The 20,164-nt window shown below is 34.5% G+C and overlaps 1 protein-coding gene across 13 annotated transcripts in view; it reads right to left on the bottom strand.

Annotated features, from left to right (window-relative positions):
- LOC143239446 (protein lev-9-like) overlaps window positions 1–19,832 on the bottom strand; it is a 37,608-nt gene extending 17,776 nt beyond the window's left edge. For 2 of the 13 annotated variants that reach the window (XR_013021180.1, XM_076480508.1), the window contains exons 1-8: window positions 19,413–19,830; window positions 15,635–15,811; window positions 11,228–11,410; window positions 8,824–8,877; window positions 6,021–6,101; window positions 4,114–4,239; window positions 3,625–3,798; window positions 2,334–2,576 (exon numbers count right to left, since the gene is read on the bottom strand). Coding sequence is in view for 10 of the 13 variants with exons in the window: in XM_076480508.1 (XP_076336623.1) it covers window positions 2,334–2,576; window positions 3,625–3,798; window positions 4,114–4,239; window positions 6,021–6,101; window positions 8,824–8,877; window positions 11,228–11,410; window positions 15,635–15,811; window positions 19,413–19,488 (1,114 nt within the window). In the remaining 3 variants the exon portion in view is untranslated. Of the gene's footprint in view, window positions 1–2,333; window positions 2,577–3,624; window positions 3,799–4,113; window positions 4,240–6,020; window positions 6,102–8,823; window positions 8,878–11,227; window positions 11,411–15,634; window positions 15,812–19,412 lie in introns of all 13 variants that reach the window. The other 11 variants (XR_013021181.1, XM_076480510.1, XR_013021182.1 and 8 more) reach the window with 9 other exon arrangements.
- Window positions 19,833–20,164: the final 332 nt, after the last annotated feature.

Raw genomic sequence — 20,164 nt, 5'->3', positions numbered from 1 at the left:
TTGTAAACAGTATTCCAGAACTGAAATGTTGAGTTTTTTCCATATAGCAAGTCCCCCGCTAGTGCAGCGGTAAGTATTTTAAATTAGGCCTTATCAATTAAAAAAACAAACTGCTTAAGTAGGCAAAGGAAGTCACTAAAAATAACGTATTACATACATTACATGAAGCCTTCTGATTAACAAAATAAAACATCTTATTTGTTTAATAATTTAGTGCTGTGAATTATATATACATGTATATGTATAGACACACACACACATGTTCCAGTGATCGCAAACACAATAAAACTATGTGCAATATTTTTCGATTCAAAATAAAGGTAAAAGTTACTTTCATAAAATAAAAACGTTGTAGAAACTTTTACACAAAAATAGGAAAAATGATTGTAAGTAATTACAACGAAGGCAAGCATTTCAACTGTTTCTTAAAAAAACATTCCAATGAAATATTTTAGAATTTTCAAACTAAGATTTCATAAGATATTACATATATAAAAATAATCTTTTGTTTGCATAACTTGCGTAACTTCTAGGTAGTTCTTCTGAAAATTAAACAAAAGTAGGATTTTTTTCCGCAATATTATACGTCAAATCATACAACATGTGCGTCGAATCGATATACCCAGGTTTGATACAGTTAAGATCTAAGTTTAAAGGGATCAGTTAGCCAAGCCTAAATTAAGTGAATCCTTTTAAGCGATGTGATTTGCGAAAAGGTAAACAAAAGGGTTTAGTTTGCTTTCGTTGTGGTGTCTGGAGGTATGTGAAAGTGTCACTGTAAAACAGAAGGACAACATTACAACTGAACACTTTCCTTAGAATAACTAACAGCAATTCTGTAAAAATAACAGCTAACGTTATGTGTGACTTTCGATGAGCATTACCTAACAGTGAATCTGTGTTCAATACCAGTCAGAGTAAAAAACAATAAAAGAAGTTCACATTCTGTACTTTGAAACTATGGGTGCATATACAAGGGCGAGGGACATATCTCACCCAACTTTTTGGTCAGACAAGAAAAGTCCAAGAATTGGCAAGCTGCCTTCCCTTTAATCTAGTTTAGGGTAGCTAGCCCAAATAGCTCTTTTGTAACTTTGAGCGAATGTCCGAAAACAAATGAATCTACAGTGAACTGTGACCTAACTTTTTAAAACTGGGAGAAATTATAGTAAATATTCAAATTCTGGTTCCTAAGTTTCAGTTTCATTTCTTCATGATATATATCATTTTGTTCATTCATGAGTGTGCCTAGTGTGAATATAGGTAATTCGTCAAATTTTATAAAAGTACACTCTCAAATAATAAAGTAACATCTTATTCGAGAGTTAATAATACTTGTTGCAAAACACTATTAAATATATTTTGGTGGGACAGCGGTAGGTCTCGTACTTACAACGTTAAAATTCGGAGTTTGATTCTCCGCAATGCACAGCAAATAGTCCAATGTGGCTTTGCTCTAAAATAAACAAGCAAACAAACACTAATACATGCTGACTTAATACATAATGTATAATTGAATCAACTTTACTCTTCAAGTGGCTGTAGTGTCTAAATAATGTCTAGAAAAATACGTATCTGTACTCTTACTTTATGTTAGTTGAAACATGGTATAAGCGTTAGAAATTCTAAAGGTCTAGATTAAAATTAACGAATAAACAGTATCACCCTTCTATGTTTTTTCACTACATGCAGGTTTAGAAAGCTTTTATTACAAATCGTCCTAAAAATCTTTGGTCCATTGTAACCATTTTTCCTGACGTATGAAAGAACTGGGCTTTACTGATCATGCTTAAAATCTTTGGTCTATTGTAACCATCTTTCCTGACGTATGAAGGAACTAAACATTACCAATCATGTTTAATCTCTTTGGTCTATTGTAACCATCTTTCCTGACGTATGAAAGAACTAGACATCACCAATCATGCTTAATCTCTTTGGTCTATTGTAACCATCTTTCCTGACGTATGAAAGAAATGGGCTTTACTAATCATGCTTAAAATCTTTGGTCTATTGTAACCATCTTTCCTGACGTATGAAAGAACTGGGCATGCACGTTCTTCAACAACGGTTGTAACATTTAAAGAAAACAAATTTTTCAAAAGGTTGGTTCATATTTTGACAACGATGTAAATGGGCCGTAGATCTTTAGAACAATCGCAAATTTAGATTGATTAGTCGCGCCTACTACTGAGCTGGGTTGGTTAAGGTACTAAAAACTTTACATTACCAGACAGAAAACCGCAAGCACTAGAACTTAGAGAGCTGACAGGTGAGATTTCGAAGCTTCTTGTGGCAGCTGATAGCAACCCTAAGTATGGAGAGATACGACTTACAAATATTATCTCTGGAAAAAGACATTCTATTTCCTGCTGAAATTTCACGAGCAGACCTACGTAGACACATTGGTTTGGCATCAGACCAAGTATTCATGCTTGTGCAGGTTGATGATGGTGCTCCCTTAAGAGTATAGCCAGGATCACAGGTAAAGTTGATTGTGACACCAAAGAAGACGACCCTATCCACATCCGTGAACCTTGGATGACCATTGTGGATCGTCGGTAGCTTGCAGATTATTGCTGCATGAAGAGAAAAGTAAAGTCACAAATACATAGTTCTGAAGAAGCAAGAAAATAAAAGATTAACAAACAACGTAAATATAACTAAATAATATATTCATACAAACCTTTTCAACTCGTCGCAGAATTATAAACATAATAATACAATATATGTATAGATCAACCTAAAAATAAAAAAACAACTCACACCACATTCAGTGTTTTGTAATTTATGAATATGTCAAGTAACTCCGTTAAAAATGTTTCGGGGTAATAAAGACTGGTTTTGCTGTTGGTAAGCCTATGATTTGCAAGAATGTACGAAAGCACAAACAGAAAATAATACATATTTCCTCCTGACAAACGAATCTGGGATGGTGTTATATTACCTTACTTTGTCATTCAATGTATCAGATAAATTTAGTTGAGAATCGTATAGCCTTAAACAGTTTACCACCAGCTTACGTCCTTTGTATTTGAAATAACATGACATTCAACGTAAAGATGGAAATAGAAATTTGGTATAACAAACAATCGTATATCACGGCATCTGCTCTATGTAACATGGATTCGTGCATTCTGTAATCATTGATGAGGTTTGTTTTTTTTCTAAAGAATATATGGCATGTACCTTAGAAAATATACCACAGTCAGACTATATGGAATGTACCTTAAAAATATACCACAGTAAAACTATATGGAATGTACCTTAGAAAATATACCACAGTAAAACTATATGGAAATTACCTTAATGAAATTAATGTAAAACGGTAAGACTGGATGTAAATACACTTGTGTATATACTTTAATGTATTTTCGAAAAAACAAATATTAACCAGCTTTGTGCCTTGTAGTGCCATACTGGTATGATTTCAAACATTGTAAGAAAGTTTATGTATGTGTGTGTGTTTTTTTTAGCTTCTGAACATTTTTACCTTTCAACAAAAGCTAATTCTAGGAATTTTTGGATAATACTCACTTACCGAAGCTAACAAACTGAAATTCTTTTAAACTCACAGGTCTAATTGAAAGAAAAACCAAACAACTAAAAAAAAGATACATTTTCTACCTTCACACGTTGGGGAAGATGGGAACCATGATCCATCAAACTTGCATATGGTTTCATTGGATCCTTGGAGCTTAAATCCCGCTTTGCAAAAGAAATTATACATTGTATGATCACGTGTAAGTCTCTTACTTCCGTATCCATTATTTGGAATATCAGGGATAAAGCACGGGCGTTCTAAAAGAAACAGTTAAGAAATGTAAATGATATGTCATTCAGCATACTTCTACATACAGTGACTCACAGCACTATCCAGTTTATCTACATACAGTAACTCACAACACCATTCAGTTTATCTACATACTGTATATACACCAGTATATCATAACTCATAGAACTATCCAGTTTATCTTGATTAATAGCGTGAACCATTTTACTTCTTAACTAGTGGTGTTAAAGTCCACTATCTGCACTGCACAGAATTATATGCAAAAATTCAATAAAATATCCGTTCATTGATAGTTTTTGTTGTTTTTTAACCGTGAACTTTACCTCTGTCCAGAAAAATTTCCACCTCGCAGAGCTGAAAAAAATGTTTCATCTTTGCGTTATCCTTGACATGGACATGTCGGCCGGAAGTGTTTTTTGGGCAGTAGAACACCTTTGACACGTAGACACCTTGATTGAAACAGTTTTTACATAAGAAAACAGACAGATATATGACCAATAAAAGCTTGAATGAAGTATCTACAGAGTTAATTCATTACTTTTTAATGTTAATCAACAGAAATTCTGGTTGCATGTCTTCCATCGTCAAAAGCCCGAAAGAGGGCACCACTGTATACTAAACGATTTCAAACGATTGAGAACCCCAATATTTTTGTGATTATTTTTTTAATTCTCTTTATAACATTGCACTAGGTTTTCACATTTTTAGTATGAAATGTTGTGTTTTATAAAAATAAAAAAATAATGATTAATAAAACTAGTATGTTCTGCAGCATCATTTTAGATTTATTTATTAATTTTGATGCGATAAATATCTACAACTACATTGTGGCGTTAGGCGGGTTTTGAATAATAAGAACAGTATTAATACATTGGTGCTGTCAGCAACGACACATACCATATCATATCACATTACGTAGTGGCGCGTTTCTTACTTTTTGTTGTATGTACTTAATTCAACACAGAACCGTTATTTGATAGCTGATGATAACCTAAGGTTTGGTTTGAATTTTCCGGAAAGCTGCCCGAGGGTTATCTCTGCTAGCTGTCCCTAATTCAACAACTTGTCATCACCAGCCACCACCCACTCCTGGGCTACTTTTTCAGCAACGAATAATTGCAATGACCGTCACATTATAACACACACTCACGGCTGAATGAAAGGGCGAACACGTTTCGTGGGAATGGGGTTCGAGTTCTCGACCCTCAGATTGCGAGTCAAGCGTCCTAACCATCTGATGATGCTGACGTCAGGAGGCTGAAATGTAGTTAAACACAAAGCTACGCAATGAGATATCTGTGATCTACCAACCACGAGTATCGAAACACGCGTCTTAGCGTTGGAAGCCTGCAGACTTACTACTGAGCCAGTGGGTAATCGAAACTTTGTAAGAAAGATTAATACGTACTAGAATATATTTTACCTTATTTTGTCATTTCTCAGTTGTATTCAAATTATGGTTTCCGTTACACGAGTCGACACATAATCGAGTACAAAAATAAAATAAACCAATAAACCAGGACTGTGCAGTCATTACTATCCTCCACACACAAACTAATTTACAACAAGGATAAAAACACATGCAACACTATCATGTAGTATAATAAAAAACACGTGCTATATTATCATGAAGTATAATAGAAACACATGCTACATTATCATGTAGTACAATAAAAACACGTGCTATATTATCATGTAGTATAATAAAAACACGTGCTGTATTATCATGTAGTATAATAGAAACACATGCTACACTATCATGTAGTATAATAAAAAGACGTACCACATTACCATGTTGTATAATAATAACACGTGCTACATTATCATGTAGTATAATAAAAACACATGCTACATTATCATGTAGTATAATAAAAACGTGTTACAGTATCATGTAGTGTAATAAAAACACGTGCTACATTGTCATGTAGTATACTTGTTATTTTCAACGTCGTTAAGACTCATAACGTAGGTTAATTATTATGTAGCATTGTAAATAGACATTTCTCTATTTTCTTTACTTTTGTAACTGATTATGGTCTAATAACAATTTGTGACCTCTCATGTAAAGGAAATAATGTATTGTTGTCCATTGAAGGTTCTGGTATGAAGACCGAAACCTCGCGGTAAAAGTATTCAAACGTAGAGAAACGTTCGTTTATAACTTTACATGGTAATGAACATTGTTATAACAACACACTAGGTTGAACATAAAAACATATTTTTCACGTACCTGTTTGACCTTTAAATCTACCACAACTGATTGGCTTTTCCCCGTCCTTTTTAACCATCACTTCCAAATCCACGTCATCGTCTGTTGCGAAACGTTAGGCCATTAGTTTTTATGGTACAAATTATTAAAAAAAGTTTATGTTCAAGAACTGGTCTAACACATCGACTCTGTCAAACATTTTGCTGTTCGAAAGCTAGCATATCATCTAGTTCCTACAACAGAGACTGAAAACTGTGAACTGTTCACCGAAAGCGGTCCGGACTAATTTTACTCAAAATCAGTGTTTCAAGTGTTTGTTTGTTTTGTTTTGTTTTGAATTTCGCGCAAAGCCACTCGAGAGCTATCTGTGCTAGCCGTCCGTAATTTAGCAGTGTAAGACTAGACGGAAGGCAGCTAGTCATCACCACCCACCGCTAACTCTTGAACTGCTATTTTACCAACGGATAGTGGGATTGACCATAACATTATAACGCCCATCCGGCTGAAAGAACGAACATGTTTGGTGTGACGAGGATTCGAACCCGCGATCCTCATGCTTGGAGTGGTTTGCGGATGGGGGAATAAGGGGAATCGTTTGATAAATGTTTGGTTTGGTTTGAATTTCACACAAAGCTACACAAGAGGTATCTGAGACAACCGTCCGTAATTTAATAGGGTAAGACCAGAGGGAAGGCAGCTAGTCATCACCACCCACCGCCAACTATTGGTCAACTCTTTTTACCAACGAATAGTGTGAGTGACTGTAATATTATTTCACTCCCATGACTGAAAGAGCAAGCATGTTTGGTATGATGGGGACTCGAACCCGCGACACTCAGATTGCAAGTCGAATGTCTCAACTACCTGGCCATGCTGAGCCTGAGAAATATTTGGAGCCGGGGAATGTCTTTCTTATTTTTCACGTGTAATCATCATTCGTTATCAATAAATTTAGCGGGATGGCATGCCGCCCCACTTTAAGCACTATTCAAAACATGTTTAACCGAAAAAAAAAAAAAAACATTCAAGCGTAAAACTCAATCTAGGTGATCTTGGTTCTATGACATCGATAAACAATCTCAGTATTTTTCGATCCCAGGATTAATACGAAGTAATTAAAGAAAGAAAATTAAAACTTTGATGTTTATTTACATTATATTTTGGTTCAGGTGTTTGTGCAATACTGCGATTTAAAGTAACAAACCAATAACCATAGAACTTTCAGGGATAGATTATAAAGAAGGGTATACCTTCAGAAAGTGCTTTGGTCAACAGATTTCTTATTTTGTAACTGGTTTGGCTTTTGATTCTATGTGATGTCTCATTATTACAAACATAAGTCAAAGATAAAAAAAGTACATACGCCTATATTGTTAGATGATGCATTTATATACACAATATTTTTACAATAAATTATTCTGAGTCCCCCAGTGGCTCAGCGGTATGTCTGCGAACTTCCAACGCTAAAAACCGGGTTTCGATCCCCGTGGTGGGCAGAGCACAGATAGCCCATTGTGTAGCTTTGTGCTTAATTCTAAAACAACAAATTATTCTGCTATAGAACATAGACTTTCATATCTGGTTAAAGTATACACATAACATATTAATACATAGAATAATCATGTTGCTAAGAAGCATACACCTATATGACAGCTTCGAAAACCTGCCGTAATCTCCACTAAATATTTTAAATACATCATACTATGGGATATTATTATATTTTTAACGTTTGGAACGGGCCGTACAACACTTTCTTAACGGTGTTAAAATCTGTAGCACCGACACCCGGAAAATGAGGAACATAATTATGGCATCATGTTAATTAATCTTAGGGGCTACAGGGGGATATTCCCACACTGATAGTAACATTTTCAATTTCTTAGTAAACAAAACAATTAGAAACAAGGAAAGTGTAAATTACTGATTGTCAATTAGAGCGTACACCTTAATTATGGTGAAACAGTATATTTTTGTTTGGGGCCTTTAAACCCAGTTTTATGACCTTTGTAAAATAATTATTCCAGATATGGAGAAGAAAAATGTTTTACTGTTGCTTCCAACAATGAATTTATAACGTTCATTAAAAAAAAATGTTCTCAACAAAGAAACAGTGCACTCGAGTATTGTATTGTTTAATACCAGTTTTATAATATCTGTATATTTTTATTGCAGTATATTGTTGCATTTTTATAATTAATTTTTGTAGCATTTATAGGTCCTTTTTAAATCCAGATATGGAAAAAGTGTATTATTGTATTGTGACGTCGTACATCAATCTTACGACAAATTTGGATGCGTTGTTATGAATAAAGAAACAGAATCGTGGCAAGAATAATTTGGAAGAAATCTAGTTGCCATTAAATTGTCTAATAAACTTTTGATACCTTATTTTTTCGTCAAAACATACTTACAGAAAACTGGATTTTTAAAAAATTGTAATAGATTTTTGCTGTATTATAGTTCACCGGTTTTGCAATAACTGAAACATGTCATTTTGTTTCGAAAACGTGATTTTTAGTTGTAAGAGATACAGGCCTATATGAAACGTCGTTTCTTAAAAATATTTAAAAAATTTCATGGTTCGTTGAAACCCAATCAGTTTCAAAACCGATAGCTTTAATGAATCTTGTCCTAAAAGCTAAAATGTCATAAGGTAATAATTTTTTGAAGTGATGAAATCCATCATTTAAACGTCACACATTGTTTCTCAGATACAACGAAATTATTGGTGTTTAACAGAAGCACACACCAATTGGTTACATAATAAGTGAGAAGCATGATTCAGATATGCCTAGGTTCTACTGATGCCATTAGCTACACCTACCTTTTTGAGCATAACACACTCTTTGCGTAACAGTTCTTCCACTTAAATAATGACCTTGAAGAGAGGAAAAATAAACCCTGTAGTCTTTTCTTTTAATCTAAACGATGCTAGGAATGTCTTAAAAACCAAATCAATATTTTTTTCAGTTTATTAAAACGATAACATTTCAACGTTAACGACAACTCTTACTACACAGTAATGACAAAAGCGTTATATTACAACGTAAACTTATACAATACAAACTGATTTGGGTAACATTTATGCTTACAACAAATGTATGAAAAGTAGTAATTTTGAATATTATTATTTGGATCTATAGCTATTGTCACGTGACGTAATGTATTGCTTTTAAAATCTCGGTATTTTCAATTTAACCCTTTTCAAAAGTCAAACACAAGGTGTTCACGTTGCTTAAATCTCTGATAGCTGACATTTATCTTGTCTGATACAAGTTTAGAAATACTAAATACAACCTTTCGCTTAGAAAGTTTATACACTGACCATAAGTTAAGTACATCACATTACAAAGAACTACAATAAAAATCTCAACGTTTTCGGCAACTGCACGTTTCTTTTTTGTTACTCCTTCAATAATATAGTCTATAGATAATGATAGGAAGGGTCTAGAAGGGGCTCAACAACAGCGCCCATGGTCTTAATAGTGACGTATTGATAATTTTATTCTATGTGAAATTAGATGGGATGTAGAGCCCACAAAAATTATTAGCCCCTGGTCTCACACAACCTTAAGTCTGCCAAAGTGTGTGGTAAAGTGACAATGTTTCATTATAAACAGAATAATTATTATTACACTAAACCATCTTTGATATATAGTGTAGTGACAGAGTTAGTTCTAAACAAAATAATTATTACAATAATCTGTTTTTGATGTATAGTATAGTAACAGTATTACATTCTAAGCAAAATAATAATTATTATTACCCAAATCTGTCTTTCATGTATATTATAGATGCAGTGTTACATTCTAAAAAAATAATTATCATTACAATAATCTGTATTTGATGTACAGTATAGTAACACTGTTACATTATAAACAAAATAATTATTATTATTACACTAATCTGTCTTTGATGTATAGTATAGTAACAGTGTTACATTCTAAACAAAATAATTATTATTACAATAATCTGTATATGATGTATAGTATAGTAACAGTGTTACATTATAAACAAAATAATTATTATTATTACACTAATCTGTCTTTGATGTATAGTATAGTGACAGTGTTAAATTCTAAACAAAATAATTATTATTACACTAATCTGCTTTGATGTACAGTATAGTGACAGTGTTACATTCTAAACAAAATAATTATTATTACACTAATCTGCTTTGATGTACAGTATAGTGACAGAGCTACATGCTGAACAAAACAGCTTATGTTGCAACAAGATCTTGTTGTTGTAGCAGTACACCGACAATGTTACAAGGTAAACATTATAAACCTGTGATAAATGTGTTCAGCTGTCATGGGTCAATGATAAGAACTGTAATTACGTGGTTACCATAATTACACAGTCCCGAATTACTTTCTGTCCAACCCAGGATACCACAGATACGTTACGGCAAGTTATAATATCGTTTCTATGGCTATAGGGTTCTGTTTCATATCTTTTATCCATGGTGATATGCTTCTGAACAACAACAGTTTCGTTTTTGTAAATATATAGTTATAAAATGTATCCTCAGTTACTACGGCTTTAGTTTCTCAAATCATAACTCTCGAACATCCATGTTTACTCAGCATCGTGACCATAACAACGTAGTTGTCATTTATTTTGTACTAATATCCTCAGTCTTTTCAGATATGTGGTCTTGAAATTCTATAACCTAGTTTTCAGGACATCATGGTTTTGAACTATACAACAAGTTGACTAAGCAGCTCAAACGATAGTATTCTTCTTACCATGTATATATAGATCCTCCCTCAGTAATATGGTTATACAACCCCAAACAACCCTTAACTTCCATCAATATATCGTTCCAGACTAAAGGTGTCAACATTTATCACTACAATATTCCAAACAATAGTTCTTCACTGTCCATTTCCAACGAAATAATCATATGATTTGTTTTGAATTTCGCGGAAAGCTACTAGAAGGTTGTCCGTTTCTAACTTAGTAGTGACAGACAACTAGTCAACAACACCACCGACCACCAATTCATAAGTTACTCTTTTTACCAATGACTAGTGAAATCGATAGACACATTAGAGCTCTTCCGCAGCTGAAAGGGCTAGCACGTTCAGTGAGAGAAATCCGAACCCTAGACCCTAAGTTTGCGAGTTGAAAGTCCTAACCACCTGTACGCATGTTTGGTCAATTACAAACTCCAAAATCGTATGCTTAATAGTTTTAGTTGGTATATGTATCAATGTACTCACGTGTTGGCAGAATTAGACGGATTGCTGTCACAGTAAACTCCTTTTCCAAAAAGGCAGTCCAGTAGGAATCACTTTCCCAAATCGTTGATGAACAAGATGAGTAATCGTGATCGAGTGCCTTTGTCGCAGAATGTTCGTATAAAGTGGTAGACTGTAGAGCACTTTCTACTTTAGACGGTTTATCTATAAAACAGAAAAGTTTATAGAGGTCGATAACTTAATTCGAGTTATTTTTATTAGCTTTATGAATCAACTTCTTTCGCTCGAATTGATTGAAAACTATTTTACCAAGATGTTTAAGCTTAATTAGTCACTTGTTTTGTTTGTTTTGGGAACTTCGCGGAAAGCTATACGACGGCTATCTGCGCTAGCCGTCCCTAATTTAACAGTGTAAGACTAGAAGAAAGGCAACTAGTCATCATCACCCTCCGCCAACTCTTGGGCTACTCTTTTACCAACGAATCGTGGGGTTGACCGTCATATTATATCGCCCCCAAAGGCTGAAATAACTAGCATGTTTGGTGCGACGGGGATTCGAGCCCGCGACCCTAAGATTACGAGTAGAGTGCCCCAACCACCTGGCCATGCCGGGCCGAGTTACTTGAAGTTACTCTATATTAATCTTTGTTTTTAAAATCTTGATGAATAAAGTTTCTCTAATTTGAAGCATCCTCTCACAATCAATTGAACCAATAAATGAAAACCAGTTACACTGAACTGCAATAACAGTTTCACGCTCGTTCCACTTACTCGAAAATTAAATTAGAATCAGAATAGTTACGTATGACGTGGGAACGGGAATCTATCTTCAATACAAAAGAAATTTAGATTTTTGATTTTATTGAAATATAATTTGGGGATAAGTTCTTTTATTTGTTTTTTTGTCTGAAGACATTGTGGGATACTTGACACTAGATGAGTGGAACTTTAATTACCTCCAAAATTGTTAAATACATTATTAACAAAATGAAAAAAAAAATTTTCTTTTACAGAAAGAGCAGTCGATACAGGTTTTTTTCTTTCTTTTGAATTTCGCGCAAAGCTACACGAGGGCTATCTGCGCTAGCCGTCCCTAATTTAACAGTGTAAGACTAAAGGGAAGGTAGCTAGTCATCACCACCCACCGCCTGGGGTTACTCTTTTACCAACGAATAATGGGATTGACCGTTCATTGTAACGTCCCCACGACTGAAAGGGCGGACGTGCTTGGTGCGAGTGGAATCCGAACCCGCGTGTTCTTGAGCTTTGCCATGTTTTTACCAAATGTAACACAGAAGATGTTAGTGGGAGATGTTGACAACACTAATGCTTGAACACAAATGACTAAATTTCGTTACGTGTTTACCGATTAACGCTTCGTTTCAGTATGGTCTTAAACTTTTGACCAGCTAGTATTTAGGATAATTTCATAGTGTTCACATTTTCTCTATTAAATGCTAAAAAACGCTTCTATTTTTATTTTCCCTTTTCTTATTTTCGTCTTTCAAACAAGTGGTTGAATGCAACAACGCAAAATGTATATTTTTTCTTTATGTTCATTAGCCTTAAGATTTTGGCCAGCATTGTATCGTCTATACAAAACTGGTTTAAAGGTAAATTACACCGTAACACTTAATGTAAAACTAAATTACATCGTACCATTAATGTAAAACTAGATTACACTGTAACACTTAATTTAGAGGTAAACTAAATTACACCCTAAACTGGTAAACAGGTAAATAACGTAAAAGCTGACATAAAAAATTTATGTTATCAAATTTGTGGGGTTTTCTTTTTCAATAAAAAAAGAACTTTAAAACTATCTTTGACAACGATTTCATTATAAAAAATATTCCTTCAAAAAGGACACTAAAAATCCACCTAGTTTATGATAAAAAGTGACAATCTTTGAAATAAATGGCCTGACAAGAGCTTCTGTTTCATGACTTTTCAGTAAACCATATACTCGCCATAGTGTGAGCCTACAGGTCTATGTACCTTCGGCTATCCGTTAATTGATTGTTGACTGTTTAGAATTAAGCACAAAGCTGCACAATGGACTATCTGTGCTTTGCTCACCATGGGCATCGAAACCCGGTTTCTAAGTGCCACTGGGGGGGAGGGGCAGTAAACCGTATATTACACTACACTGTGAGCCAACATGACTTAAGGTATTATAAGTCCTATCACTGATGGAACTCTTTCTTTATATTTAATAAAATAAGTATTCGCAATTTGTTTCTATTTTATTTCTCTTCTTTTTTTTGTTGTCTTCATTCAGTTTCTTGAAGTTATTTGATTTTATCGGTATATCTGAAAACCTTATTGATACAATTTTGTTTATTGAGAATTATGATACCATCACTTTTATCAGGTTAAAAAGACGACATCTTTGTTGTTTCCTGTTATGATACCATTACTTTTATATTTTGGTATGATCGGAGACTGAAAGGCACGTTATATCTTGGTATGATCATAGTCTAGAGGGCACTTTATACTTTGGTATGATAAGAAACAGAAGAGTACTTTATATCTTGGTATGATCGGAGACAAGAGGACACTCTTTATATTGGTATGATCGAAGACAAGAGGGATCTTTATATCTTGGTATCATCAAAAAACAGAAGGATACTTTTAAGCCTGAACTGGATATCTGTACTTTGAAAACGAACCTTCTCTAAATATCTAAAGACTTTCTTGTTATCTATAACATGTATGACAGAACTGTTTGTATCTAACAAAGACGAAACGTTAGATCTGTAACAGATAAAATGTCCAGCTTACAAAAAACAAACAAACAAGAACAGTTCATTAGAAACATTTAAAAACTTTATCTCTCTCACTCACTCCTTTCTTGTGTTTATTTTTACAACACAAAGACCAAGGATGAATTAAAATAAACTTAAGTACTTAAACTCACAAATAATAGTAGTTTGTTATTTCTTCGCGAAAATACAGAAAAGGAATTGAAGGTTGAGAAAAACTAATTAAATCATCAAATAATTGTTGTCAGTCATCATACTCTGAGATGGACGACGCACGAGATTGATCAGATAACGTGAAATAATTTGAAATTTGAAATTCGTAGAATAGTCTATAAATATAAGTGGAAATTATTCTTCATTCGTAAACAAACAACAAAAAAGGGCATTTGAAACGAAACTCACTGTTCAACCAAAATCAAAAAGGATACAAACGCACATGTGATTAATCTAATTAAAAATGAGAGATTCGGTGTAGTTTTGGGAAACATGTTTTTATAGCTAAAAAAACATATTTTCCTATATGGACGTACTGTATATTTAATATACTTAACAACCCAGGTCTTGCGAAAACTGAAACATAGCAAATCTACAGAAGAAATGTGTTTAAAAATACTATTTGTAGCTAACACTCCAGGTGTTGCTAGAACTGAAACACAGCACATTCAAGGAAGAAATGTTCCAACAAAACATTATTTGAAACAGAAATCTGGATTTACTTTTACTCAATTTTACTTCAGAATCCCAAATCTTACAAGAGTCTGTATGCAGCTGCACAAACAACTGCATTGACAGCAATAATGAAGTATGATACCGGACTTCAAGTTAGGAATGTGATATTGGAGTTGGGTATTAATAGATTTGCGTTGCGGACAAAATGTCTTGTCACTATTACTACATTATCACATTGAGAAAAAAAGAAAAGAAAAGCCATTATATACATTTAAATTCGGATACTGAGAAGCTGTTTTATGGTGTGAACTAAACTAAATAAGGTTTAGCACTTGGAACTTTACCGACCTATTTAAGACACACATTATGCAAAATATTTTATAATGAAAACACTAAATATATTTTCTTATAAATACGCATTGTTATACGTCTGTTGTCCAAAAGTATTCCATACCTGTATTTTGTGTACATTTTAATCTGTAAAAACTGAAACTCTTAATTTTTTACATTAAGTTATTAATTTTTTATAAAAACATCGTGATTCTGATGATGTTTTTTTTTGTTTCTTGTTTTTTTGTGATTGGCCGATCAAGTAACACATCACTGAAGAGTGGAGAGAGTATACTTATATCCTCCTTCCCTTTTTTGTGTTTTATGGAATCTACAATAACAACAACTTTAAAACGTTGAACATTTTCTTGATTAAATTCTGTACACGTAGTAATTTTGACCATAATTATAATGCTGTAGTAATAGATGAAGATGTGAAATTTGATCAACTTTATAACTTTTCAAAAGAAGTATTTACTCCACCCATCTTCCCCCAGATGTGGTTTGTTGTTAAATATTTACTCACAGTTTCACTTATATAACAAGCTGAATACGTAGAACCAAACGAGCACTGACGTATTCGTGACGTAACTATTTCCTACGCTTCATTTCTAGAAACAATATTGGAAAAAATTTATAGATCTTGTTTAGCTGTTAACATTACCACAAAAAGGAATCGCGCTGTTCCAAGAACCATTGGATTGGCACACTCGGGTATCGTTGCCGATCATGACATTTCGCGTTCCACAGTAGTACGTAACATTTTCACCAGGTGAGTACTCGTCCTTTAAAGGAACATACCAGCCATCTACTGGTCTTCCGGGTGTTCCACACGTATATCCTAGAAGTAGAGAAAATGGTCAAAAATGCAGCCACAAAGGAATAAGTTTCAAATAAACTAACCACCTCCTTCGTAGGAAAATGCGCCCTGGGAACTGTTATTTTCTCAGGAGCTAGTGACGCCTTGCGAACTAGTGTATTCTGTCCTCAGTAACGACTCATAACAAACTAACAGTAAGAGACCACTTGGTCCTTCATGCTATGAATTACCCCTTTCCAATTAAAAGTAAACCTTTTTATACTAAGGTTCTCTGCCACCATCTTTAATTTTGAACTATTAACCATACAGAAGGTTGCCAGTCAAAAACATCATACCACCCGCTTTACATGTTAAGCAACTGACTTTCACTCTTAAAACTCATACACATCTTAAAGTTGGGGGATATATTTTGATATCTATGCAAAAGGATTGACTGTCACTTTTATAACACAATGACAACTTAAAATTTGCAGAACGTTTTGTAATACCGCACTTATTGAAACCCAGCTCGCTTGCTCCGAAATCCATAATTCAGCTATAGGACTAACTCGCACTCTTTCTCCATGAAAACAACAAAACTCTCTTACTCATTAACAATACATGAAATACACAAATAAACAACAATGAGTTTTCCTACATGCAAACTAGCAACAACAGGTGTAAAAGACACACCACTATAACAACAAAGTGAGTCGAATTTCTGATAATAATTTTAACTCAATATCAGCATCTTTTAGCTTTGTTAGGTGTTTGTTTTGAATTTTGCGCAAAGCTATACGACTATTATCTTCGCTAGTCGTTCCTAAATTAGCAGTGCAAGACTAGAGGGAAGGCAGCTAGTCATCAACACCCACTGCCAACTCTTGGTCTACTCTTTTACCAATGAATAGTGAGATTACCTGTCACATTATGACGCCCCCACGACTGAAAGGGCAAGTATGTTTGGTGTGATGGAGAATCGAATTCATAACCCTCATATTACGAGTCGAGCGCCCTAACCACATGGCCATGCCGGGCCGAAATGAGTGAGGAATCGAAGGCCTATTCAACTTTGGCCCAACACTTATGGAAACATTTCTGTAAGGTGCCATGTTTTTCGTAAAAATTAAGTTACAGGAGTTTTGCGGATTATTTAATAAAACTGATTTTGAGTTTCAGAGATAAGAAGTAGTTTTTTAATAAAGTTAATCAAGAATAAACCAAACGGGTAGATTATAAACTTGTAATGTTTTCTCAAGCAAATGAAGACCTCACTTGGTGTCTGAACATGTTTCGTAAAGCAAAATGTTTTGAGATAAACGAAAATAAGTTTCACAAACTCGTAGTACACATAGAAGAGGGCAGAAAAATATATACACTGTGTAACTTTAACAGTAGCGATAGCATGCTGTAACGTTCTTTGTTGAAGAGCTAACTGATAACCGTGTTGAGTATTAAGAAATAACCTGTAGCTGTACTGAATGTTGAGGAAGTAACCGAGAGCTGTATTGAGTGTTGATAAATTAAGCGGTCGCTGTGTTGAGTCTTGAGGAAGTAATTATTTATTTATAAATCCAAACATGAGTTTACTCGTCCCTCATAGTTTGCTTACCATGATCAACAACTTGGCGAAGTGTTTATTTTCTGATAAACAAATATTCACTGAAAAATAACAATGGTTAAAACTAATCGTTCTACTTATTCTACCACACACTTATAAAACAATCCATATACGAAATCCTTTAAAGCAGTAGTAGTAACCGATACTGTAGACCACAGTTGCGTATCGTATAGTTGTATTTGTTGTTTTGTTTTCCAAATTTAGTACATTTCCTAACTTAAAAATTTCCATGGGTGAATAGTTGCACGTGTTCAGAAAACACGCACGCGCATACACACACGCAAAATGAAAGCTTAAAAAGTGGATTTGAAGACCCTCAGCACGTGCAATTACTGGAAAATTAAGACTCTTTAATTTGTATTTTCTTTTCAATAATTGAAGTCAAATGTCACGCGAAAAATAAATTTTCAGTTAATTAGTAAATTGTTGTCCTTACGATGTAGATTTAATGATATCGAAAAATCAGGTTTCAAACTTAATGTACAACAATAACCGGATCTTGATTCATTTAACCAAAAAATAATTAAATAACAGGAAAAATTGTAGCCTTTTTGTGCACGGAAGTTGTTTCAAAATCTGTTCGAAACCTTTAATTACAGAAGGAAAGAAATACTATAAAAAATATCATAATTACCAGAAGCTCAATTTGTACATTAATGGTTGGTTTGGTTTTTGGAATTTCGCACAAAGCTACTCAAGGGCTATCTGTGCTAGCCGTCCCTAATTTAGCAGTGTAAGACTAGAAGGAAGGCAGTTAGTCATCACCACCCACCGCCAACTCTTGGGCTACTCTTTTACCAACAAATAGTGGGATTGACCGTCACATTATAACGCCCCCACGGCTGAAAGGGCGAGCATGTTTGACGCGGTAGAGATGCGAACCCGCGACCCTCAGATTACGAGTCGCACGCCTTAACACGCTTGGCCATGCCGGGCCAGAGCTAGGAGTAACGTTCCATCTTATTGGGCTGGGTGCGGTATAGAATTCGTGTGCTCGGCCTATGAAAATTTCCACGGTATTCTGCGACCCATTACTAGAAACGCGCTCTGCACTTTAAAGCTGTGATTGTTGGTCAAATCAAACATACAGTTTCCAAAATATCTGAAACTACAAATACCTCAACGAATTTTACAGAACGTGTTCTACGTGATGTTATTGTAATTCGAAAGAAGTTTGAATTATCATCAGGACTAATTCGACTTTCTCATTCTTTGACAGCGTCATATAATCAGTCGCGTGTCTAAGTTAATAAAAGCTACAAATCACCTATGGTTCTAGACGTTTTGAACATCATGTATGTGAGTAGTCTGAGAGTTGATATTAGCTAGCTGCCTTTACTCTAGTCTGTTATTTCAACGCTAGAAACATTTATCTGTAATGTGCCCCCACGGGTATTTAACCCAGTTTTGGGCATTATAAGCCTTTGGATTTGCCGCTTAGGCACTGAGGCCCAGCATGGCCAGGTAGTTAGGGCGCTCGACTCGTAATTTGCAAATTCGAATCCCTGTCACACCAAATATTCTCGCCCTTTCAGCCGTGCCGCCGTTATATGTGACGGTCAATCTCATTATTCGTTGGTAAAAAATGGTCTAAGAATTAGCGGTGGGTGGTGATAACTAGTTGTCTTCGCTCTATTCTTACACTGCTAAATTTGAGATGGCTAGCGGAGATAGCTCTTGTGTAACTTTGCGCGAAATTAAAAAAAACAAATAAACAAAGCTTAGCCACTGGAGAGTGGACATCTAGCACAGATAACCGATTTAAATAATATTTAAATATTATTTATATTTAAATAAGTTAAATAATAATACCAATATTATAAACGCGTACTATTTTAATGCGAGTAACTAAATAGTTAAAGTACGGAATGTGACACAGTGAAATCAATGAAGTTGTTCATTTCAAAAGTAATAATATCGGAATGTTTCTACAATATTACAGGCGTGTATATATATATATATATCGTTGTGAACTTTGAAATTTTGCCAATTGCTTTAGGACAAAACACTTCATAATCTTACCTTGCAAGTTTGGAATTTCTGCGAACACCAAAACGGAAGATAATGCTAAAAAGAGAAAACGTAGTGGACTATCCATTGTTTCAAGTTGTGCGTGGGCTTTTCTTTTCTCTTTTTACAAACTTAGCCTCCGTCGAACCACAGTTACACTTTTCTCTTAGAGAATCAACCAGTGTTTACAAAAACATTTATCCACGCGAACTCATTCAGGGTTAAGAAGGCACTAACATATGGCAAAGGTAGACACAATAGCGATTAATCTGAAGAGAAATGGCTTCGAACACTGAAGTTAAGTTAATCTAGTATCACAAAATACAGTGCGCTGTAGCTGAAGCAATGTAGTCAGGAAATCCGTTACCACCCTCCCTTCTGTATCGATAACAACCGTTTTGTCTGAACAGTCGTGTCTTCTTGTCGTTCACTTGTTCCAGCCTTGAGCTTCCTGTGTTCTAGGTTAAATAATAAAGACAGTAACAGCTATTTCCAAGGATTATTGCATGCATGAGGTTTACTAATTCGCGGTACTCTATGCTGACAAGTAAAACTTTGAAAATAGAAAGACACGGTCGTGGGTGAAACCACGTCGTGCCTAATGTCAAACTCCAGCAGTGGTTCGTGGAAAGTATGGTTTGTTCGAAAGCTAAGAAAGTCACAATAACAGAGCTGCAATGAAAGTTACGAACCACGATAGGATTTTATTTTATGTTGTCCATCTATTTATCTTCTTGACCAGTTAATCATACACGTCTATTGGA

Source organism: Tachypleus tridentatus, chromosome 13 (genome assembly GCF_004210375.1).
Source record: "Tachypleus tridentatus isolate NWPU-2018 chromosome 13, ASM421037v1, whole genome shotgun sequence".
Classification (NCBI taxonomy): domain Eukaryota; kingdom Metazoa; phylum Arthropoda; class Merostomata; order Xiphosura; family Limulidae; genus Tachypleus; species Tachypleus tridentatus.
The sequence above is the reverse complement of the archived record's forward strand: the minus strand, read 5'-3'. Positions and strand labels throughout refer to the sequence as shown.